Source organism: Harmonia axyridis, chromosome 2 (assembly GCF_914767665.1).
Source record: "Harmonia axyridis chromosome 2, icHarAxyr1.1, whole genome shotgun sequence".
NCBI lineage: Eukaryota > Metazoa > Arthropoda > Insecta > Coleoptera > Coccinellidae > Harmonia > Harmonia axyridis.
Window position 1 is genome coordinate 7,030,533 of NC_059502.1, and position 27,070 is coordinate 7,057,602.

General features: G+C 33.3%; 1 protein-coding gene across 6 annotated transcripts in view; it reads left to right on the forward strand.

Moving 5' to 3' along the window:
• The window catches only part of LOC123673064 (band 7 protein AGAP004871), a 105,480-nt gene extending 78,457 nt beyond the window's left edge, over window positions 1-27,023 (forward strand). For 2 of the 6 annotated variants that reach the window (XM_045607481.1, XM_045607484.1), the window contains one exon: window positions 19,589-20,960. In XM_045607481.1, coding sequence (XP_045463437.1) covers window positions 19,589-19,705 — 117 coding nt within the window. In that variant the 3' untranslated portion in view covers window positions 19,706-20,960. Of the gene's footprint in view, window positions 1-17,196; window positions 18,736-19,588; window positions 20,962-26,667 lie in introns of those variants that run through there. The other 4 variants (XM_045607479.1, XM_045607483.1, XM_045607482.1 and 1 more) reach the window with 4 other exon arrangements.
• Window positions 27,024-27,070: the final 47 nt, after the last annotated feature.

Below are 27,070 nucleotides of genomic sequence, written 5' to 3' on the forward strand. Positions count from 1 at the left end.
AATGTCACAGGAATTTTTTATTCGACAGTAAATTATCCTCAATTTGACGTAATCAGATTTCGTTTCCAACGTTTCGTACTCTCTGGGACACCCTCAACCTCAATTTTTTCAATACGGACCTGCATATTTTATGACATTTTTCGAAATAACTTTTAACGCTGAATTCAACGATATATCATTCAAAGTAGATTTTCAGGTGATTTTGACCCTTATCCAATTTTCTTTGGGTCGGATCTGTATTACCTTTATTCAGTTTAATTGGCAACATGCAATATGCAATAAATTTCGATAAGAAAGTCAACTTACCCATCTTGAACTAAATGGAACATATTAGGATCAAAGCAAGAAACCAGTATACTGGTTTCTTGGTTCTTCTTTTATAATAATCATTGAAATATTTCAATTCATAATAATTAAACGAAAGTATCATTTAACGAAAGAAAAATCAGATGATTATTCGAAAGTAAATGAAAATTAATGAAGTAAGTGTTTGAAATGTCCACCATTTTGTAAAATAGGTACACTTTACGGTTCTGGAACCCATACTTCTTATACATTTGCTTGTTTGGTCTCCTTGAATACCTTTCGAAACATTCTCAATTTTCTCGCGAGGTATCACTATTGTTGTATTTGTCATTTGTTCCGTTGAAACAAATTACAGAATCGAACTTTATTTTGAGATCATTACGATATAATTTGTGCAAGGCTTGGTATTCAAATTTGAAATCATTGTATTCGCGTCTGTTGACTATTTTATTAACAGCAGTTTTTGAAAAATTCCATTCACTGGCCACAGTTCTCGATTTTTTTCTGGGTTCGATTGAATTTGGGTCAGAACATTGATATCGTTAATAAACTTATTTTTTCTTACATACACACCATTAAATTTGGATGAGGGTCAAAATCATCTGAAAATCAACTTTGAATGACATTGTGTGATATATCGTTGAATTCAGCGTTAAAAGTTATTTCGAAAAATGTCATAAAATATGCAGGTCCGTATTGAAAAAAATGAGGTTGAGGGTGTCCCAGAGAGTTCGAAACGCTGGATACGAAATCTGAATACGTCAAATTGAGGATAATTTACTGTCGAATAAAAAATTCATGTAACATTTTTTGATAATATTTTAAATAAAGTGGGAAAAAAAGAAAAATCAAAATGACATAATTTACTTTTTTTATGATATCTCAATAACCGGCCCTGATAATCTCGATTTGTTTGAACTGCTTTATAATGCTTCTATGCATGCAATTTTTTCTCCATTTGACCGACCTTCTAACTCTTATGGCTTAAAAGCTACCAATACAAACCCATTAAAAAAGTGGCCACCCTGTAGACTTGTCTTGTTTGGTTTCCGAAATAGTTATTTAGTAATCTTCCATTCAACTCTTTCTTAGTACCTATCCTCTCAATTAATTTTTATTTTAATCTTTAATAACAGTAATTAATGATTTTTCAATACTTTCAATCGGTTTGTCAATCAGAAATGCTTGACTGTGTAGAAATAGAGTATAAAGTTCTAATAAAGAGTCAAAAAAAATCGGTTACAGCTTTTAAGGCCTTTTTTTCAGCTAAGAAATTTTTTTTCAATGGCACCCATAGCTTCAGCAAGCGTTCAATAGCTAGAACTAGTGAAAGCCATCGAATTCTAGAATAAGAAAGAACATTGCTGTAAGTTGTTTCTGCATACTCACGAAAACCTTTCATCGTTCGACCCTTACAAAAAATATCGAAAAATATTTGAAAATTTTGAGACCAATAGAATGCACAGAAATTAAAATCATATCGGCGGAAGTGGAAGCAGTATTGTGAAGTCTATGCGCTGGACAACCGATAGTTTCATTGTCGAATTAAAAAAAAACTCGCCTTTATTTTACTTCGAAGTAAGTACCGCACTGACAGCGAAAATATTTTATATGGAAATATTAAGGTACTCTAAGGATTCAATATAAAATAAAGTGATTGCATAAGACTATTTTTTTGAACAATTTTAATAATTTTATTTTCAATCCTTCGGTTTCTGAAAAATAATGTTTGAGCAACGGAAACAGCATTTCAGATTTATGATTACTGGAATCCGTTGAGATTCCATGAAAACAAATTTTGTCTCACCTACACTATATAAGGAAATATGAATCTCATAACGGTCAAATTACTGACCGGGACAATTGAATAACTAACCGGGACACGGGGACTCAATGGTCCAAACCGGGACATGTCCCGGCGTACCGGGACGTATGGCAGCTAATCGTGAATAACTTTATGATGCAGATACAAATCGACTAACATGTCGATGGCGTTATGTTCACAAATACCTAAACTTATTGTGTGACATCTACGTTATATTTATTTCTACTACCACTTACCGTTACAGCCATCTATTGCAAAACGGCGCGCCGTTGCCGCGGCGGAAGCAAAGTTGTACGCCTTATATAAATATTCATATGAATATATAAATATTTTTGAGAGGTTAGGCTTGGTATCGGTGTAATATGGGATTTGGTCCCATAGAAAAACTCGAAGCCCAAAATGGCGAACCCCCTCAAAATTTAAGGCTAGGACCGCCCTTGATTTGTCGTCATGAAAAGTTAGGATTTGCATCAAATATTTTCATGTGAGCAAGGGCGAAACGGTATATTCTAGGAAAAAAATCATATAGAATTCCAACCTAGAACCAGCATAGTATACCGAGTGAATCGTCTGAAATCAGCTAACGATACAAGGTTTCGGAAAAAAAGCTTTTATTTTCTAGCCGGATACCCAGTGAAGGATCTACCGGCATAGTGACGGGGTCCAAGGGGCGGAGCCCCTTCGGCGAGCAGAGCGAGTCTGTATGATATATTCAGTTTATTTTTGTCTTGGAATATATTCCAATTCTAAAAATGACAAATTTAATAATCAACCAAAAAAAAATTCAAAATGACTAAAACTGTACAAATTGAGTAAACGGTTAATAAATTGAACAACTAAATTAACATAAAGACAGACGTACTTTATGTTAATTTAGTTGTTCAATTTATTAACCGTTTACTCAATTTGTACAGTTTTAGTCATTTTGAATTTTTCTTTTGGTTGATTATTAAATTTGTCATTTTTAGAATTGGAATATATTCCAAGACAAAAATAAACTGAATATATCATACAGATATATTATTGTGAAGGATTAGACACAAAGTTGTCAAATTATTTGATTTATATTAAATATCCTTCATCAAGAAGACTCATTAAACTTTTATAATAGATTATACATGCTATCAATAGGAAGGATACTATGCGGATACAACAAATCAACATTAAAAGAAATTTCAAGGCTTTCTAGTCGTGGTATTAACTTTCATACTTTTAGTGACTAACTGATCCTGTATAAATGGAAGTTCTAATGGAGAATAAATAATAAATCATACGGTAAAGCGACTGCAACATTAGAAAATATAACCCTTTCAGACAAACCATAGAGTAATAAAAACATAGAGGAAGTATACGAAATTTTTACAAGTCTCCAACATGGCTAGATTACGTTGTCGGATTGTGATATATTTTCAAATCCACAATTTTACTATCGTTTTGAATGTATATTATATTGAATTTAATATATTTATTTGATTGATTCCCGATTGAATATGCAAATTTGAATATTTAAAATCCGATGTTTTTCCCAATTGTCGAATTTATAATAAGCAGAATATTTATTATTTTTTGTATATACCTGCTGAAATCCAAGGTTTGGCAACTTTTGCTCTTCTAGTGTCATCGGTTGTTTCACGTCGTTTGGCGCACTTGAAGTTTGTTTTCTGAATTTCTGATATATTTAGATATCAATTTCAATATATTTTGAATTAATATGAAACGTTGATTCACTATGATACATAAGAAGTGCGTTTTTTGTGGAGAAACTCGAATTGAGTGAAATATCGTATCTCTGATATGTTTTCATTTCCGCGCGCTTCATGTCAAATTTCATAGTTCATGTTGGGGACAAAATTTGCTAACTGAAAATGACATATGCTCCCTCTATCTATGTTTATTACTCTGAGGGACAAACCTATATTATTTTAACCTAAAAATGTGGTAAGACATTTGTCAGTTGTCAACAGCAGACGTACCAACCTACGAAACAAATACACTCATCGATATTCATGACGCGCGTTTTCCTCTCTACAATTACACTTCCGTCTGTTTTCTTCCAGCCAGTAAGAGATTCCCTCTCTAAATCCCAATGTCTGCTCTTTAATTCTAAAAGGAAACAACTGACGGCGTCACGTGAGAAGAATGATGGCGGGTTGATCGAATTATGGAAGTTTTCGGGTGGGACTCGGAACTTCACGATCAAATGATTTCGTTTCAGTTGAATAATGCTGTGAGGAAAACAATGGATTAGATTAGGGTCTGAAACTGGCACGGAACGATGTCCATTCCCTTTTCGGACTTTGGGTTCTTTTCTTCTCAAGTTTGAATTATTCGAACACGATTTCTGACAACTTTTGATTATTTTGGTAGGAGGTAGTGACAGGCGGATCAAATATAACCGAATATTTCTCTCATGCAAATGAACAATACTGAAAATTTCAATTGTAATTACACTGCGCAAAAGAATTAACGCACATTATGGAAATCTCAAATTTATTCTACTTAAGTTGTTCTCAATGATAATTATTTTTATCAGAATTATGCATACATATGCATAATCCACTTTCAACGTTTTTCTTCAATAGAGATGTTTTTTCCCATCAGGAATAAAAAAAGATGAGATTATCAGATTTTGAATGTATTGGCTCCATTCTGAAATCAGTTGTTCTCGATCAATTCTAGAGATCAATAGTTTTTCTTTCGTTTGATTTTCTACACTCGATCGCTATGCAACGCGAAACACGCAATTTGACCCAAGAAGAAGAATGTGCCCAAGCGGTAGTTTTGCGAGAAGAAGGGTGGACATACACAAGAATTGCAGACAGGTTTGGAGTTTCCCATACAAGTGTGTCCAGAATGTTGCAGCGATTCAGGAAGACAGGTATGAATGTCCGAAGACCAGGACAAGTTAGACCACGGGTAACAACTGCCATTCAAGAACGTTACTTGAGAGTTTCTTCGTTGAGATAACGGTTTGCAACCGCTCGCCTCCTTCAAAATCAGCTTGAGCAAACTCATGGGGTGCAAATTAGCACTCAGACAATAAGAAATCGCCTCAGAGAATATGATTTAAGGCCTCGTGTCGCGGCAAGAGGCCCAGCTCTTACCCCAGCCCATCGAAGGGCGCGTTTGGATTTTGCGAGAGAGCATATCCATTGGGAAGAGGCTGATTGGGAAATGTGCTTGGAAACGTTCGAATGGAAAGTCCTACCCCACCCACCGTATTCTCCAGACGTTGATCCGTCGGACTATTACTTGTTTCGATCATTGGCACACGGCCTGGCTGACCAGCACTTCCGATCTTATGAAGAAGTAAAAAATTGGATCGATTCGTGGATCGCTTCAAAAGATATCCAGTCTTTTCAACGCAGGATTCGTACGCTGTCCGAATACTTTGAATTGAATAAATGTATAACCAGTTTTTCACAATAAAGCCTCGAATTCTGGAAAAAAACGACGGAAGCTAAGTTGTAATGAAATATTTGGCCCTTTTCCCAATATTTCTTTTCGAATTTTCAATAGTTTTGATAATGTAATCTGCTTGAAATTCCTCAGAAGCTCAAGGTTGTTATTTCATAAAAAATACCGTAATGAACAAGTTCCAACTTTGAAGTCTAGAAAATATTGGGTAATTTTCCTTGAATTTTTAATGGTTGTTTACGCAATCATTGTAACGAAATCATTTAGCGTCCTGTTCGGGGAACAATCGCTCTTAAAAGACAGGATTAAAAACCCACGATTGATAAAAAAACCAAGTAGTCATCGCCGAACATCCAATATTCATTATGATTAATCACAATTCACAATCAGGGCAAAATCTGAAGTTTCTGTTCCGTCTTCCACAAAAACTCTTTCGGAGAACGCAAATATTGATCCCCTCGCTTTATTTGAGGCCACATCTAAAACTTCTGCGTATTAATTATTCTTCCTGTATAATCAGGACGAATAGAATGCCACGTCAGCCTGAATCCTTTGTCTCGCTCGATTCAATATTATTGCCAGTGAATTATTGAAGGAGATATTTCTGGAAAATAAGTCGCTCGATGCTTCATCTATTATTGAGTAGTTTCATTGATTTCAGATTAAACGAAAAACGTTTAGAACGGGTATTGTCGTGAAATGGGAAATGGAATACGTAATTTGTGGAAATATTACTTTTTGCGGTTGTTTATTCATGTCAGAAAAAAACATTTACAAAGATTGTCATAATTTTTAGAAAAAGTAGAAAAAAAAAAGTTTTTGAGATTTCATTTTGAATAGTCCGCTATCTGGACAGCTTAGAATTGTTTTATTATTTAACAAGTGAAAATTTTGCGATCCCTAAAAATGGAACGATACCGGCTTCAATAACGCTTCGAAATTGTTGAAGTTGACTTCAAAAATGGTAAAATTTGGCAGTCACATTGACGGAAGTATTGAGTAATATTTTTTTGATATTCTTCTTGTATTTTATCTGATTTTGGTGACGAGATCAATATGAAATTCTTCATGGAATTTGAAATTGTTATTATACTCGGAATTGATTCCTCACATATCCCATATTATTTTCTCTTATTAATATTGTTATTATACAACTATTAGGCCAATTGAAAAGTCCCCGGTCTGATGTACAGATAGCACCAAAGACGGCGGACGCAGTGGACGCCTGAAAGAGGCTGTCACCGAGGAAACAATCAAAAAAGTTCACAAAATAATTTTGAATTACCGTAAAGTGAAGTTGATCGACATAGCACACATTGTGAAGATATCATCTGAACGTGTACATCATATCATTAACGAATATTTGTAAATGAGAAAGATGTGTGCAAAATGGGTGCCGCATGAGCTCACAATCGATCAAAAGCAACAACGTGTTAATGATTCTGAGCATTGTTTGAAGCTGTTTAAGTGCAATAAACCTGAATTTTTGCGTCTATATGTGACAATGGATGAAACATGGCTCCATCATTTCACTCCGGAGTCCAATCGAGTCAGCTCAGTGGACTGCACACGATGAACCGAATCCAAAGCGAGGAAAAACACAACAGTCAGCTGTCAAGGTTATGGCATCAGTATTCTGGGATGCGCAAGGTATAATATTCATTGATTACCTCCAAAAGGGCCAGACCATCAACAACGATTATGATATAGCGTTATTGAATCGTTTAAAGGATGATATCGTTAAAAAACGCCCCATTTGAAGAAAAAAAAATGTGCTGTTTCATCAAGACAATGTGCCGTGTCACAAATCAAGAAAACAATGGCAAAATTGCATGAATTTGGCTTCGAATTGCTTCTGCATCCATCATATTTGCCAGATCTGACCCCCAGCGACTTTTTCCTGTTCTCAGACCTCAAAAGAATGCTCGCTGGAAAGAAATTTAGCGCCAATGAAGAAGTAATCGCCGAAACTGAGGCCTGGTTTGAAGCAAAAGACAAATCGTACTACAAAAATGGTATCGAAAAGTTGGAAGATCGCTTTAATCGCTGTATCGCCCTGGAAGGCAACTATGTTGAATATAATAAAATCGAATATTGCCAAAAAATGTGTTTTACTATGGTAGACCGGGGACTTTTCAATAGGCCTGATGATAAACGCAAAATTTCAACTCTTTTTGATTAGTTTTCAGTCGAATTCTACATTTTTATTTCACATCTAAATTCAATATTCCATTCCGATCGAATAGGTGGTAGTTTTAAAAATATCGGCAAAATAAAATTTCGACCGAATTGACAACATCAATTAAAATAAAAATTCGTGCATATCGGTCACAAAAAACCCGAGCACTTCAGTGTATACTCATCCGTTTCATTTCTATGGTTCAGACAACCAAAATATTCGTTCCAATATTTTCCATCGTGAGTGCGGAGTCAAAACATTGCAGGTTAAATTGACATATCGAAACGGACCTTTACATCATTTCATTTTCCATTCAACCGAGTGGAAAACTGAGTTTCACTCTTCGTTTGCCAAATGGAAGCTCCCGCATATTTGGCAATATCAAATGGGATTCCAAGCAATAACGTTTATACGAGTGCGTGTATTTTTCCTTTGAAGTGATACTGGATGGATTTATCGTAGTGAATTTTGGATACAGGTATTTGAAAGCGAAATGAATTTTTGTTGTTGGATGAACAGCTTCGAAGTCCAATTGATTTCGATCAATAACTAGAATAGTTGCACATATAAAATTCCGGCTAGCATTAATTATTTCATTCAATCGTACAAAAATAAAGAAACGAAAAGAACCATCAATATTTGCTGCCTCCACAAAGAAATCGTCTCGGTTGACCTGAAATATTCTAAAGGGTGTTTTTTTTTCGAGGTATATAACTTTAAGTTGGCATTACTGTTCAAGATGGTGACCGATTCAACAGCTGTCAAGTGATTTATTCTCAGTTTGGTTTGGCAATTCACCATGAATAGACTCCCACCTGAACAACGCTCGCAAATAGTGCAATTTTATTTCGAAAATGATGGTTCTGTGCGGAATACGTATCGCGCACTACGTCCATTTTATTTTGTTTAGCGATGAAGCGCACTTCTGGTTGAATGGCTACGTCAACAAACAAAACTGCCGCATTTGGAGTGAAGCTAATCCTCAAGTGTGAGTCGAAACACCGTTATATCCAGAAAAACTGACTGTTTAGTGCGCTTCATGGGCTGGTGGAATCATTGGTCCGTACTTCTTCAAAAACGTTGATGGCCAGAACGTTACAGTTAATGGTGATCGGTATAGAGCCATGATTATAACTTTTTCAGTCCTGAATTGAACAACCATGATGTCCAGGAGCTGTGGTTCCAACAAGACGGCGCAACATGTCACACAGCTCGTGCCACAATCGATTTATTGAAAGACACGTTTGGTGACCGCCTAATTTCACGTTTTGGACCTGTGAATTGGCCTCCAAGATCTTGTGATTTAACACCGCTAGACTACTTTCTGTGGGGCTATGTAAAATCATTGGTCTATGCGGATAAGCCAAAAACCCTTAACCATTTGGAAGAAAACATTCGCCGTGTTATTGCCGATATACGGCCACAAATGTTGGAAAAAGTCATCGAAAATTGGACGTCCAGATTGGACTACATCCGAGCCAGAAATCATATTTAAAATGTAATGCCACAAGATTATCTTGCGGATAAATAAAATTCGTGTCAATCGAATAATCCATCGTTGTTTATTGCAATTTAAAGTTCTATAGCTCTAAAAAAACACCCTTCAGAATGAATATGACGGGCTCAGATTCTTATTGCTCCCAACATGTCTTATTCTCACGAAAGTAACTGAAGTTGATAAGATACTGTCTTCTGAAAGGGGAAACGAAAAGTCTGAAACTTTCCATGGAATCGTATATCTGATGGCTGATTTGAATAGATTTCGCAAGAAAAAAGTTTTGCGTTATTCACCACATTCAAAATCTCTTTATCACTTTTGTCATTTCAGTTCGACTCAATTCGTCAACAAATCAAGAGTCATCTAACTTTTCAATACCTTTTCTGTAGAAAGATTCATCTTTGTTTTCGAAATATACTTCAACCCCGGCAATCACTTCTTCATGAGAGCTGAATTTAATTCTCTGGGGCATTCTGTTGAGGTTTACAAAAAGCCAGTAAAAGCTGGGTAGTTGCAAGAGCAATTCCTTCAATTTTTCAATGGTTATTATCGATTTATGACAAGGAGGAATAGGAATTTTTTCTTTTGCATTTGAAGTCTCTTTTATTTCTACACTTCACGGCTATCACTGACATCTTTCACTCAACTGATGCTCTTTTTGACTTAGGATTGTAGTGGTGAATCCATGATTCATCCCAAATGCTCAAGCATATGGATGAAACGACAATAGTCGTTCGAAAGTCAATCGAAAGTCTTTGCAAAGTTCATCACCACGAAAAGATTGATGGATCAAACTGTTGGATGAAGCAAACTTATTAAAGAATATGAAGAGCAATGATTCTCTTCAGTACTTTGGAAACCGTAGATACAAGATTTATTTACTGGGTGGTAATAGAAGGGAACGTTTTATTCCCATTCTTGAAAATAGCTGTCAGATGCAGGACGCCATTTCAAAAAAATAAAAAATTATGATCTGAGCAGATATGTTCGAAATAAATGCAAAAGCACCATGACATAACCTCTTTGATCACTATATTCTTGATAAATATTTATAAGAACTGAAAATATCCACACTGAATGAGCTAAATAACATTGCATCGCTGAATAATTTGAGAAGACTTGCAAAAATCATAAATTGCGTTAATATAATAAGTTCATTCTGAGCAGAAGTGAATCCATCCACAACGGCTGTAAATAATGATTGAACATTTACCCTTTGACGTCACTTTCAATTACTATCTTCTGAGAAGACGTTATTGCTTTAAGATCATTTGATGTCAGACATGTAAATTGCCCTAGTGCTGAAAATCGAGTTGATTGCTTTGTTACATCCGGACCGACAGAGAAGGAAGCTTCCGGTATAACAGAGGTTCGTTTCTGAAGAGGATTTTTCATTTCAAATTAGCGACAGAGGAATTTGAGTGGGATGGATTGCTCTTTCTTCTCTTTCCAATATAGCCTTCTTGATGAATTGTCATATCGAACAGAATTCTACGTAATTGGAAAATATTTTCTTCCTCTGAGAAATTCAAGCAAGTGTGAGTAATATTATATGGAATTCTACGGTGAAAACTGCGAACAGTTCGGCTCAATTGTCACAAATAATGAATTATGAGAATTGTTTAGAATATTTCACTACTTTTTATGTGATACAATTTTTTTAATTTGAGTTTATTGCTTAGTTACCATTGCCATTGAAGAGTACAGTATGCTTCATTGGGTATAATCTAAACAATGCCTCTTGGGCTTGATGAGTTTTATTAACAAAATTTCAACAATTATGAACACTATAAAAATTTTTCATTGGAATTAAGGGAAATGGCAATTCTCAAAGGATTCCATGAATATTAGATTGCCTGAGCAAATATGGATTCAAGTTTCATTGTCTGGGTATCAACTTTCTGTAATGAAAAACCAGACTTCAAAGATATGCCTTCAAGCAATATTGTGACCTCGTTTTTCGAAGATATATTATCCTCTATTATAACCTTCAGTATCAGACGAACTTTTCCCGATCAGTATGAGGTTTCAGGGAAGTTATACTGACTCCAGTTTTTGCCAGAAGAGTCGCTGATATTTGATGCAGAAAATGATCTGTATATTTTTCAGGGTCGCACAAACCCAGATATCACCCAAGCTAGTTGTTGTCCTTGTCTCTAGGTCAGAAACAGCCTTTTCTTAGACAATCACGTAGGCGTAGAGATTTGCATTCTCTTATCAGCTTTAAACTATTCATTCCGTCTTCTCAAGCAATTGTAAAAACGCGCTTCTCATCGGATATCGTCATTGGTACATTTACCAAAAGAACTATTTGCCTCCTACGTGAGTATCTAGCATATTCATAAGTTCTTACGGTCGGCATCCATTAGATACACTAAATATTGATGCAACTTTGCACATTGAAAACTTCTCAGAATATCTTCTGAAGCCCAAACTTTGGACTTTTTAGGCTGATCCTTTCGATGCTTGCTTCAATTATGAAAGCAAATTGGAAACTTGTGGTAATAACCGATGTTAATATTCTTATTTACCGTAATAGTCTTGTTTACCAGTGAATGTTTGGACCATGAAGAACTCGGAGAAAGTTTCAGAGAGATCGGTAAAGTAACCGAGTTGCACAGTTGTCTGTCATTCACTTCACAAAATGTTTGTACTCTTCGTCATAGGAGTCGAAGGACCATTTTGGTAATGAGTTTTCTACTGCCATTTTTACTTTTCTGAAGAAAAATCAGGGATTTTTCTATTATCTTCCGTTTTTTCAATGTTAACATTTGAAGTTTGAAGGTTTTCACATAGCAACGTAAGTGCGTTTCAGAAAATGTTGTAACGTTACAATTGCCAATGAGACTCTGAGACTGATTTCTTTGGATGGTTTTCCTTATTTGGCAACAAAACTCCTACCCAGGTTTTTACAAATTTAATTAAATTAAAAAATAGAAAGATCGATCCTTTTCACTCTAAAAAAATAATATTGAAATAAAAACTTTAATTCTCTCAACTCAAATTAAACTAGTAATGGCTAAAATCTAGAAATATTTCCTGAAGTCTCGATAATTATCGAAAATCTTTCAGAAAATTATCTCTGTTACATTCTCTTGATACGCGCATCCGCATCCCGACCAATGGCTTACGATGAATTGACGAATTACCGCGTCTTTGAAAATTCCAGTAGCGTGACATGAATTGAAGCGTGCAAAATCGTTTCAATTTATTTACGTTCGCTATGATGAAATTAAATTCAATTGAATGTTCAAATTTGTGGATGTAGTAATTGAGTGGTTTGACTTAAAAGTTTGAATTCACCTCAGGTATTAAGAGATGACTTATAAACCCAAGGGCCTCTGGGCATAAATATCAACTTAATATCCTTGGTGAATAAATAACTATTTATTAACTGAGTGTCGTCTTACACTTGCTGTTAAAGTTTGAATAATGTTGTTTTCAACAAAATGGGATCAAAAATATTACCAAAACCTTTACATCGATACTTTTATGGCGAGCATTCAACACAGTTTCATGACTTTCGGTCCAGTGTAGAAAAATACGGTTCTGGGTCTTGGAGGCAAAGTATATAAAAACGAATTACCCTCAAAACTGGGTCCTTTTCATTTCATATCACGTCGAAATGGCAGGAACGGCTTTATATCCTCGACAAAATGAAACTCAATCCATTAAAATTTTACGAGGTGCGCCACTAGAATGACGAGGATGCGTCACAAGGACAGAAGAGGTGTAATTAGAGAAGAAGCTCGGGAAGTTCGCTGAATTTCCAGGATTTCGTTTCGAATTCGGACATATTTCCCATTGTGAAATGTTGGGGAACTCTTTTCGATGACGGATTAAGCATGAGAAGAATATTCACTGTTGAAGATGCTGAAGAAGCTATGCTTGCGAGACAAAAACAGTTTTTCGCAGAAATGTTCAATTTTCGATAAACATTTGAATCTTTTTTTCTGAATGAGGTTATCACCTGTATTTTAACTTTTCGAAATCCTCACAAAATAGGCAACTTTTCAACTAAATATGCAGAAAAGGTCCAGTGCTCTTTTCACGCCACACCAGATCGAATTCGGTACAAAAAACACTTGAATTTTAAACATGTTTTTTATAATCCCTGTTTGATATTTTGTGCTATTTTTCAGTGCATGAATTGAAGCAATCATTCAATAATATTCAAGGAAAAAACTGATTCGAAAAGTATTTATCCTACAACTGCTATGAAAAGTAGCGTTTTCTTCATAGCTTACTCAATTTCAAAACTACATATTGCTCATACTGTGGGAAATATTATTTTTCACGGCACTTTGCCCACAACTCGCTTGGTAGACTAATGAAATTGGGCTTTTGAGTCGTTTATATGGAAACGCAATAAATTAGCATATACTGTCAACGAAGGCCATTTTGATTTGAATCAAGTCCATTACATGAATTATTGAAATTTGTGCAGTTGTAGGCAAAGTATAGTGTGCAACATGTGGATAAAGTCCTTTTCTCGCGAGAAAAGTTGGACTTTCCCCACTTGTTGCACAATATACTATAATTGTACCTATGGCATGGGAGAAAGTTTTTAAAGTGGAAAATTCAACATTTTTCATCTCGAAAACTGTGATACTTTCATGGAAACCATTTTTTCACATCAGGTAGAGCACATTCAGATCTTCACTCCGTATTCGTTTAACGTGGTCTTTTTAGGACACCCTGTATATTATGAATGAAGTAGGGATAAGTATAAAAGGATCATAATAATTAATAATGATAGGTAACAACCTTTTGTACGATTGGTTTTTGCCAAATAAGATACATAGTTTTCCATTTCTCACAAAGAGTTTCATTCCCTTCTATTGGACGAAGTGAAAACTGAAAATGAATTCTGAAAAACCCTTAATAATGAGTATTTCTCGTGATTTTCACTGACCAACCTGAGCGTTGTTGTAGGTCGAGTTAATCAAGCCATCATAGTCGGCCGCGGCTTCAAAATTCTGCACATTTATCACATTCCTTAACTCAGCAGAATAGGGGTATGAAGTCCCAACCCCAACAAAACAGCGCTGAACATGATAATGCAGCAGATTGTTTGATGAAGATAAGCCCATAAATTACCACTATATATGAGCCAGCTACAGGATGAACAATGTGGATGCTGTCTCCTTCGTCCTTCGTGATATTTATGGGTTCACACCTACGAAGAGACAAGATTAAAATTCTTGATTTTATTTGTGATTTTAGAGTCTTTATCTCATTTTTTTAATGCCTTGTATTGTAGGTACGCGAGAAACCACGAAAGAAATATGATTGACTTGAATTTCTCAGGGTAGATTCAAAATGTGAATATCTACAAGAAATTTTGTTTTTTCAATATTTAGTAGAAGAAATACCTACTCTATCAAAATAAGATTCAGAAACCAGCAGCGAAATTGTAAAATGAGGATTATAATAATGAGGAAACTATAAACATTTTTTTTGTATAATTTCTATTGTTCTATCCGTCATCTCCAATGCTTTTTTCGTTTCCTCATTCACGTAATTTATTTAACGTTTTCATGGCATTCATCCTCTGGTCGATTGAGTAATTGTAATAAAGCTTTGATGGTTCATTTTATATTCTTCCGGTATTCTTTGTCATTTTGTCAAATGGTTGAGTCTGGGTCGAGATATTGAAGGCCGAGTTTACTATATTTTCCGACGATGCTGAACACTCTGGTCACCTAAATTCGGGGGAAAACATAAAAAAAAATCTTGAAAAAGGTTTCAAGTAATCATAAATTGGAAAAAATGTTAGTCACCGAATCCTGAACTCCAACAAATGAAAAATGGACAAATGGACTATTCAAACGAACACGTAAAAATGTCCAAGGTAATTCCATACCCGAATATTTAGTTGCCCTCAACGTCAGTAACTTTCCGATGTTACTCATACATTTTCATAGTGTATTTATAGTAAAATGATGCATTGATTTTATGTCGAACGAATTATTTTCTGTCAGATTGTGCGTGAAGTATTCGAAAACATCGAATGCCAGCCTAACTCTATGAAATTTGAAAGCGTTCAAGTTAAAAGGTTCGTGGTTCATACAATTCATTTTTTGGGGGTATTCAAATCAAAATACCAATTTATTTGTCATACGATGAATGTAAACCTGTTACTATTAAATTATTTATTGAATTGCTTGACATATAGTTGAACATCTGTTGCTGTCAGCTTTTAATTTAGCTACCTCGAATCTGATCGATAAATTTGCTAAATAGAAAAAAATAATAAAATTATAATTAAAAACGAAATTGAACAAATACTTCCACTGGAAAACTTGATAATGTGAACATAATAAAATATTCCATAAAATATACAAATCTATGAAAATTAAAAAAATAATAAGGAAATTAAATTTTTCAACTATAAACTCTTCAAGTCTGCAGTCAGTCAAAACTTTTACCTTGATTTAGTTTCTATTCACAATTGAAAGTCCTTCAAGATATAACCTTTCAAGCGCAAGTCGTACTCAAAAGTATACTTTGCTTCAAATTTATTCGGTTGGCGATAGATCTGGAAATCTGGTGGCCATCGCAAAAAATCGATATTATTTTTTGCAATGAACATGTTATGATAATAAGATCATGTTTCTGGGCAACTCATTTTAACGAATGTTGGAACAGAATAGTTTGGCCTATCATCTAAATATTTCTTAGAAGATGAAGTGACTTATATTGAACCATGAATTTAATCCCCAATTATTGTTAGAGTTTCAGATATTTTTTTTCTAGATATTCGATGCATGTTGTACATATTATACATATACCTTAAAAATAGGTAGATTTTTCAGGATGTCTTAGATGATTTATCTGCATGTTCGTTAGATGTTTTTAGATACTATGAAGAAATATACCAGTCAGTAGTTCGATTTACAACATATTGAAGAATTATGAGCTACAAGATTCGATAATAATGGAGAGATAATTCATGTTTCTTTGAGGATATTCAGATGAAAATTCGACTCAGATTTTTCTTATAGTTTTGACTATTTCATAGTTATATATCCCGACATATATTCTCGAAGTAGATTGAATTACTGATAAATATACAATTACTACAAGACAATACGGTAGTTGTACATGAATATTAAAATTCTGATGAATTTATGAGTCAATTTAGTATAATCAATAACATATATTGGTTCTTTCCATGAAATATTAATAATATATCAATTAAATGTCTAGAGGACGACGAGATGTGAAATAATTCTGATAGATATATTCCTAATATAGGCCATATTACCCAAATCATCAACTGCCACAATTTTATGAGCTTAAACTATCACTGTAATTCTCATATTCCTATAACAAATAACATCCAATATTCCTTCATGATTTCATATTATTTATTTATCGTATCCTCCATGTAATAAGAAGAAACGTACGAATTAAAGTATTTTTTTTCCGAATATCCTTCCAATATCTACTAGAATCTTCGTCAAGATTTAATTAATAGGTATATTTCAACATCGTGAAGTAAGCATTTTATCAGTTCAACGAATATACGAGAAATAAACAGTGTGTCAAATTGAAACCATTAAATCTTTATTGATGTAATAACTTTAGACTCAAAAGAACGGAGTTGCCAGCAAAATATCTTCTGGAAGATAAATTATGTCATAAGAAGCCTTTCTCATTAAAGTGCATTAAGTAATTAATTCATCAAGTTGAACTTCGCAACTTCCGTTGTTTTTTCACCGAATTCAATTCGTTTGTTATCTTTCAAACATGGAGGAATTCACTTATCCTTTATCTGAACTTCTTGGGTAAAGTCCCTAAGGACAAGAGTCATTCAGAGAATTTGATTTATAATGGCTAAAACTTTCGAAGGCTCATAATTCTTCAATTCGGTTTTTATATCAATCAGTAAGACATTTCCAAGCATCCCTACTTTCCATTTTAATAACTTCGATTTAATTCTAATCTCAACTTCTTCAAATACAGACCCTGAACACGATTTCAACGGAGAAAAACTCTACAATTGTATTCCCTCTTCCAATCGACATCATATCCTACTTCATGAAGAACAGAAAAGACTAAAAAGGGAAAAGTCGAAGCAGATCATCAAAAAACCAATTAAATGTTTTAATACTCACATAATATGTTTTATGGATGTTGTCGAAAAAAAGGTTAAACTAAAATGTTCATGATGAGAATATGCGACGAAATATTCACTTTGAAGAAATATGCCGATTAAGTTTGTTTAAACAACGAAAAATCGTTCGTATATATGTAAAATTGTCTGATGGAAAACCAATCGTGATAGGAAAATTTCGTTTCAGAAATCAGTCTGCGGTTTGATTGGAAAAAATAACATATTCTCACTATGGTTATGAGAATATGTTACTTTTATATTTCCCAAATTGAGAATTGAATGTTCCACGTGAAGTTTGGGGAATATTATTCAATAATACAACTGAAAGGAATAACATATTCATACTGATATGGGAATATGTTATTCATATATTCCCCAAATTTATGATTGTTTCACGTGAATTTTGGGCAATATTCAACGATTCGATTGAAACGAATAACATATTCATGGACATGAGAATATATTATTCATACGTATATTCTCCAAATTTTGCATTCACTTGAATTTTGGGGAATATTTCAGTTCAACGATTCAATTGGAATGAATAATATATCCATATTCTATAGAAATGGGAATATGTTATTTGAATATTGCCTCAAATTCAGGACTCGAATTACGGGGAATATCGTGCCGCAATTTTTGATATGTTGTCAGTCGATGAAATTCCGAATTTTTATTTTCACATTAGAATACTCTCCGCTGATCCTGTGCACTGGAATATTTCATCGACTTTAATTAATGAAATATTCCAGGTTTTTCCACAGATCAGTCGATAGTACGCTCGACCGGCATTTGTGAAATTGAATTCTCTAAATTTGATGACTGCTTTGTCCGTGATTTGGCATCGGGATTCCACTAGGCATTCTTCAGTGTTATATTCCCGCGATATCCCGGAAGCTGTTGACGTCGCGGGAATACATCCTGCACCAACTGAAGAATACCTGCTTCCCGCCATTTTATACGGGTCTAATTTTTTTCACTCTCCCATACCGGAAAAATATAATTAGATTTCGGGCTTGGGAGCGAATTGAATTTTTTTTGCGCCTTTATGTATCTCCTGGAGAGTTTATGACGTTATCGAAGCCAGATTAACCGAGGTGGTTCTACGATAGATGGCGTCATAAAAATTTAGGACGGAAAATGTCCATTAATGTCTTAGATTTCATTGGTTTCGTCTTTCTGGATTGTGGATTAAGGATCGAGTTTTCCGAGAATATTAATTTTTCTCGGTTTTTCTTCAGCCTCTACACACTGATCAATAATCGATATCGGAATTCTTGAAACATTGTCATCAACATTTCACTACGTCAAAATCGATTTAGAATATGAGAAACTCTGTCATTTATATAATTTCATTTGAAAAAAATAGATCGAATTTGTTCTATCAAATAGCGCTCTGCATCAACCAATACTGTAATATTGATTAATTCACCATGGATGCAACTCAGCTGAATAAAACAATCAATCAGGGCCTAGTCATAATTACAATTACATCATATTTACCAAGCTTCTGTTCCGTTTGAACCGTTTGAAATTTATAGCCGAATATAAGCTGCATGAAATAACTGAATACGAAATGAACGCTTGGTTGTATGAGATTTCAGGACAGCAATTTATAATATGAGGATATGATGCTTAATTCTGTAATGTGTAGGGATTCGCAAAGTCATATATTATAAGATCGTATTAAAATTAAATTCAAATTCAAATTTCATTCGTTAAATTTAATATGGATTTTGGTTGTTGGAAGAGTAACATACATTAAAGAATATGAGTCTAGGAATATTTTATATCTCATGAAATGAAAATAACATCGAGGGATAGCTTTTAAATGAGCATGTCTGGGTAAACAATGGAATAATAAAATATATTCGTATCCTACGGAGATTATTCAGACTTAGCTTATATACAACAAGGACCAATTTCATTTGAAAAGACATCTTGTGATAAAAAATTCCTCTTAAGCGGGATAGCAACCTTTTGAAGAATTTTAAATTGCAAAACGAGTCGAGTGGCACATCATTTGGAGATTTCCTGTATCTATTCTTCAGAGCTAATATTATATTTTGTGATATCTGAATAAGGGAAAGAAATAGTCAATAACAACTCGTTCTAAAATAATCTGTTATTCTCAAGAAAAACGCATTCTCTGTATCGTTACTACTCATAATTCTTCAATAAGTTAGTCAGTATGTATTTCCACTGTTTTCAAACATATTGTGACTACTCGATTTTCAATAGAGCGTGTGCAAGATATCAGCTTCAAGAAATTCAACGATTATATTTCCCTTCCCTGTTGACCTCATAGCAACGTTCATGGGTAAAAAATCGAAGCTAGAGAATGCTGAGGACTCGTAATAGGATTGTAGACAAATGTTATTGTTTTAATTCATATTTTGAATTAATAAATGGCCAGTTGTATGTTAACATTCTTAGATTAAAACTGTATTTGATGTTATTTGAGTTTGGAACAGTTTTTCGTACATTTTATCCACTATACTCGATAAAACGACAATTTATATACATATTGGAATTTTGTAAGAGAATTATGTTGACCGAATTCACAGTTTTTCCTTTTGGAAACTATGCTGATGTATGCTTTAAATGTTTTTATTGAAATGTTGGACGGGATCAACCTTCAAAGTAGATAACATATCATTGTAGGTAGAAGTAAAACAAAAATTTGATCGCTAGTCATAAAATATATAGTCTATTCCTTTATGATTTTGTTGCTTGGATTCGAATTCTCTTGGATGAGAAGAAAGCTTTCATTTAATCCTGAAAGTTATTTAACAAGAGAATGAGGATAATTCAGAAAGTTTTTCACCAATGGGGAAAATCAAGTTTTAGTACCCTTCAAGCCAATGATTGTTAATTCAATATTCAGGGATTGAATATAATTAACAAAGTTTCCACAAGACCCAAGAAATTCACTTCAAATATTGGAAACTGCAGAATTATGATAGCGAAGATTTTAAAACTAAGTTTGCAAGTTTGGCGTCTTTGAATACTTCCCAATTTCATTTTAACACACGTCAACCCGAGGCAAATTCTCGACGATATAAAATTTTTATTTTTGTCGTTCTGTGAGAACCAAATTTTGTTGGGCAATAATTTCAAATATCACACTTGATCGTAAATTCTGTTTCATTTTCTGAATACCATAAAGTTTGCAGTTTATGGAGCCAATGAATATGTAGCATCGTTTTAAAATTTAATTATCTCTATATGGAGTTACAAGGGGGGGTTGAAATTTTCATAAGCTCTCCTCTAGAGTTAAAACTTGAAAAAATCGGCTATTTACTTCATAAACATGTCACCCTGAAAGGTAGTGGTAGAATGGAGCGTTGAAATTAGAATTTTAAATAACGGTTAATACAGCTTTTCAGCCCATTTTCTTAAACGAGTATTAAAACGCTTTTCGTACAGTATGTCGGGAAATTCGGGTTTTGAAATTTTAAATGATTTTTTTCTCGGATTCAAAAACAAAAATCTTCTTCATTTAAAAATATTAGGAATTTCATGATCCCCCAAGTGAATGAAACGTGTGAAAAATTGAAAGTTATGGATGGTATAGTCCAAATTTCTATGGAAGCTTTATGAAGAAATTCATAGTAGAAATTTGGCAGAGGTTAAGGTCAAAATTTTTTTTATGTATAACTAAAAATCTCCTGGAGATAATCGTTCTATAAATGTTTCTCGTATTTTTTTGAGAGAGAATTTTCATTTCTTTCGGGACAAAAGGTATAGAATTTTAAATTTCGCTGTGAATTATAATTTTTTTTCAAAATTTTCCAGATTTTTTCCTTCAAAATAATACTAAACATCCATACACTTTTTGTAATGAAAATTCCGTCTGAATTTACGTTTTTGAAGTATATTTCAGAGGCAGAGTTAAATAAAGGAGAAAGAATTGCAATTACAGATTCTACTTCAGAAAATAATGCTAAACATTCCTTATAAATTTAATTCATGCAAAATCCAAATAAATTTTAGTTTGTGTGCGGTATATTTTATATACAGGGTATACAAATAGGATATTTTACTTTGGAAAATACTATGAAACACCTATGATAGCAAATGATGACTCATATTGATGTTTGCAAATGATTTCTTCATGAAACCATGACCAGATAGTTTCAGTTGCCTGAAAAATTGAAGCAAGTGCATTATTGGTATATCATCTGCTAGGAGTAACTTTTCTTACAAAAACAGACAATTTCCTTTTCGACTCTCTTAGTATGCTCGGAACATAGAAGAATTTTCCAGGATACACTCCGTCAATGTCTCCTGCGATTCTTTCATTAGCAGTAACCCCTCACAAAAAGCATCTGTCTGATTAATATTGACCAGACGTTCCTGCAATATCCAAAAGCCAAAGGCAGCTCAGAACAAAACAGTCTAGTCGTTCAGCGTTGATGCCAGAAAACTGACAGAGGTAGGTCAATGGCAAAAAACAAAATTGCTCACTTCCTAGTTCCAGTGATGCATTTTAATGGTCAGATATCATTTGTACATCCAGCACGTAACATATGAACTTTCGAGACAGAACAATTACTGAAATGTTCATCATACCCTCATTAGTAAAATGGAAAAGCTGGGAGGATATAATTGGAAATTACTGTTAACAGAGCGCTGAAGTACATTATATCACGTTGAAAAGCATTCCGTAGGATGTAGAGTCCAGGAGGAATTTGATTGCATTGGGTATGCGAAAGGACATAAAGGATGTGATATTTCCACTTTAGGGGTATGCTTGTTGATGAGGAATGTTTGTGAAACACCAGATGAGAACTTCAATTTTATGCGGACAAGAATGAAATTTATTCTATGAACGATCGAAGTATCCTATAACACAGGCAATATTTCTATACAAACAAATCAACAGAAAATTTCTCGTTGGCTGTCTCTTGCGATTGATGGATTGTGATACCTCAAGAGCTTTATGTTGTAAAGATTTTCAGGGACTTGTCTCGGTCTTTCAACGGAATATTCAAGGCTTTCCTTATCCAAGAAAACGTAATTTTTCTTCTGCGAAGATTTCAAACTATATTTCAAGACTTCAATGATATGATAACTCTTCATAATGAAAAAATACAACAATGTGGTATCTTATGGATTTGGAAAATTGTCAAGTGAACCCAGAATAAAATTTTTCCATCGAAAAAAAACAATCAGATGCTACTTCATGATGTTGAATACTTAATAATATAGTAGAATAGTTCTATAGTGTCATGGTATTATAGTATTATTGTATTTTAGTATTATGGTATTATAGTATTATGGTATTATAGTATTATAGTATTAGAGTATTATAGTATTACAGTATTATGGTATTATAGTATTATCATCGAAGACAATTAATTCGTGTAACAAAGACAAAAAAGTATCAAAGATAATGAAGTTTATTTCGGTAAATAAACAAAATACATCACTGAGATAAATAAATCAAAGATAAATCATACCAATCAAAAGGAAAGAAAGAGATACATTAAATTTGATATTATCATCGAAGACAATTAATTCGTGTAACAAAGACAAAAAAGTATCAAAGATAATGGAGTTTATTTCGGTAAATAAACAAAATACATCACTGAGATAAATAAATCAAAGATAAATCATACCAATCAAAAGGAAAGAAAGAGGCACATTAAATTTGATATTTCTGTAGAAATGATTTTTTTAGTATTATGGTATTATAGTATTGTAATATTTGTATTATCATCGAAGATAAAAAATGGTGTAACAGGGACCAAAAAGTACTAAGGATAAATATCATACCAATCAAAAGAAACCAAATTGTGAATCCTGCTGAAATTAATATTTATGTAAATTCTTACTGTACACTTAAAAATTGTACTACCATCGTATCCAACCACAGAAAACGATTTTCTTTATAAATATCAATATGAGCATAGAGCATGAAGACAATTCGTCGGTACCACCATAAAATCAGCTTTCCAAAAACTGATTACCTATCGAAAAGAGCATAGAAAAGCATCGAACTCACCTAGGTCGTAACTCTGGATGTACTAAGTCTTTTTAATCGAATCAGGAGGCTATCAGCGCCCATAATTGCCTGTGGGGCAAATCCCTGGCATCCAGGTTACGCTGGCTCCCATCTATCCGACATAAAACGAAGATGTCGGCATCTATATCAATTTTCCCGGCTTGAAAATTTAACGATGGACGATATCGGCTCAGCAGGATAAATCACAGAATCCCTGCAGCTTCGAAAGAGCATTGTGCTTGGGTTGGAACACGGTCGTTACCATATTTTTTTTTGGTCCCCGATATAGAAGATGTCGAGATGGATGATTTTTCCGCTTCGATGTGCTTGGTTACGGGGATACAGGCTTTGTGATGTACTCTTTTGATATCTGTTTTGCGTTTGAAATATCTTAACGTATAGGTGGTAACGCTGATTGGATTGATGCATCGCTTTCAATTCTCGTGCAGTGATGTTTTTTTAATGTTAGCTGGTTGTTTTTTTTTTTGTTATTTCATGTTGTTTATCTGTTATTGTCATTCTGTTGTTTGAATGAAACTTAATTATGCGATATTTGTATCATTACAATCGTTTTTTATGTAACTTTCATAATCATTGGGATTCCAAGCTCATTGTCTGATTTTTCTCCGTCAATTCGTATCTAACATACAATTGAATGAACACATTTTGACACTAAACATACTCAACCACTCAACGAAACAGGAAAAATACTTGAAATGAGCTTAAAGTAACAACATCATTGTCACCAATATTTTTTGATGAACCACGAAAAAGGAAGTCATGTTTTCATTTTTGATAATTGGAATCTTTAAAAAAAAGGACATTTTGGCATATATTATCTTTCGATGAATATGAAAAATCGGAAGAACTCGAATGAAATTCAAAATTGGTTTTGTTGAAAAATTCTTTGAATTGAATTAATCGAAATAAATACTGAAAAGTGCTTGAATAAGGCAAAGGAAATAAACAGAATATTTGTAGGTCCACATAGATATTATTATTATTCATTTATTTGAATTTAAGAGCCCACTTTTGAATGTGGTTGGTTGTCTCTATTTTTTTGAAAACTGAGATTGGAAGTGGATTTGTACTAAAAGTAGTTTAACGGGTAAACGGGTAAAACCTTCTAGTGTGATTGAATAATTCCATAAATTGAGATTAGAATCTTTTTTTCGTTGAAGTATTATACTGGATGATAACTGAGAGATTTTATGCACAAAAATGATGCAAACATTGTAAAAAAAATACATCCTCAGTACAAGGAAAATGAAATAAGAAATTTTGAAGATGCCATTATAGAGATATTCAAATTTAAAAATGAAAATGAGTCAGAGGCAACGAAAAATTAAAGACACGAATTCAAACTAATATAGACAGATTTGAACTAACATTTCAAATATTTCCTTCCATGAAATATATCTTGTTACAACTGAAAAAATGAACCATTCTCAAGTTCTGCTGGCAATATTCAGAAAGTGAATACAAAATAAATATTCAGACCCTCATGGAGAATAATAAAAATCGAAATGTAAATGATTTTTAACACCCTTGATCGATTACAACGATTTTTATTGAAAAGTTCCCCTAAAAATCTCAAATCAGATATTGACGGACCACATATCTTCTTAAAGGGATTTTTCGTATATTTTCGCATTATTCTTCATCAATATTCTACTCCTTGCATATATCCTCAATTTGAATTACAAAAGTACAACAAGCAAAAAGATTTGAACATTGGAGATATCTTGCCAACTCCGGCAATGCCCAAATTGAATACAAACTAAAAATCAATAATCCAATATCGAAGGAATTCCAATCCAAACATTATATAACAACAGTTCCATAACAGAATAATAATCGAGAAGTTATTGTGGAAAACGATTCGTTTTAATGTATCATAACTAATAAGTTATTCGAGTTGTAACGGTATAAATTCTATCGCAGCCAGACGAACACGTTATGCAAACAGATAAATGAAGCAGTAGATCATTAAAATACGTAGGGACAATTCAGTAATGCAAAATAAATTGGAACTGGCCTATAAAAGCGTATTTTACAGCCGATAATTGGGAAACCTTGGAAAAGATGTATATTCTGGTGTATGTTACTTTTCGAACATTAAAAAACCTCCATGAATTTCAATATTAGTTTCATGAAATGCAAATAAGTCTATATAAATGTTAAAGTTATTGCAGTATTGTGTAAAACCGTTATTTTCGAATATATCTTTTAATGTACGTATTCATTGCCTAAAAACAACAATTTCAATATGACAAAGGATAATTATATTATTAAAAAAAACAAAATCATACAAAACTATACGAATTAAAAGAAAACAGACGTATTTGAATAAAATTTTTCTCCTCAATGTCTTATAGTTAAAAAAAATTACCTAATTTACAAACTTAAAACTTGCTTCCTCCAAGACCAGACGTAAACTGATTTTTTTTGAAATTTATGAACTATGAGAGTCTGAAGAGAAAACATTTTGTTAAAAAATACAAGAACGCTGAAACCCACGTCAGTCTTTATATAAATTTTTTCTCTTGATTTATTAGATATTTTCGTCGATTATTTCGTCAAGTGTTGAATAATTTCGTTTTTTATTTCGGTTGATATTATAATCTTTTGTCGAGTTGAAATTGCATTTTCAGATGAATGAATACTTCTACAAAAAAATGTATGCGAAGGTAGTACTTTACACAATGCAGTAATCATTTTGATATGAATATTGGGTTCTTCAGGTTGGCGTTGCAAAATGGCGTATGCGCCAGTGTACTGGCTAAATTGAAATAAATACTGGAAAGTTCTCAAATGAAGCTTGGGTACTAAACATGAAGTTCAATTACCTTCGAATATCTTTGTCTCATATCGTTTGCGTATATTCGAAATGTAAATTTTTTCAATAATCAGTTCTTGCACGTAAGATTTGCTTCAACTTCACATTCATAATACTTGAACAATATTTTCTTCATGTCACTTTTTACAAGCTTCACTTCATCAAACGTCTTCTATCATTGCTTCAACTCATATCAAATTCTTCAAAAGAAACTGATCAAAAATAGAAAATATTCAGATAATATAGGTACAGAGAAACAAAAACCTTTTGTGTACTAAAAACAATCATCCCAAAATTAAAAACATGAAAAAATAAATATAAATGAGTCATGTAATACCAAACACATGAAAATGAAGACTTGTTGACGAAAATTAGACCGAAAAATCGTCATTAAAATTCGATTCAATTTTTGATCAGTGTGTAAATTCTGAACGAACAACCAAATAATGAATATTCTTTGAAATCACACAGACCCTTAATACAATATCAGCAGAGAAGAATTCAACGATTGTTTTTCCTTTGCCTATCGATATGATCACATATTTCATGAAGGCCAAAGAAGCTGTGTAGATTCATGAGATGGAAAACTTCAACATTAATATTAAGAGAAAAATTTCGACTCACAGTCTATAAGATTGTGTGCTAGATGAGTGCCGAATCTCTAGCACCATTCTTTGAATGTAAGTTTTTCACTTGTAATTGCACATATTGAGATTCAATGATAACTATATATTACATTGTATAAGATGTTTAAAATTTATATCATTATTCTATATGTCATGTGTGGACACTGTAATTTAAGAATTATTAAATAATGTGTAATATTACATGAGTGTATTCTTTTCCAATTTCTCTTCATTATATATTTTAATTA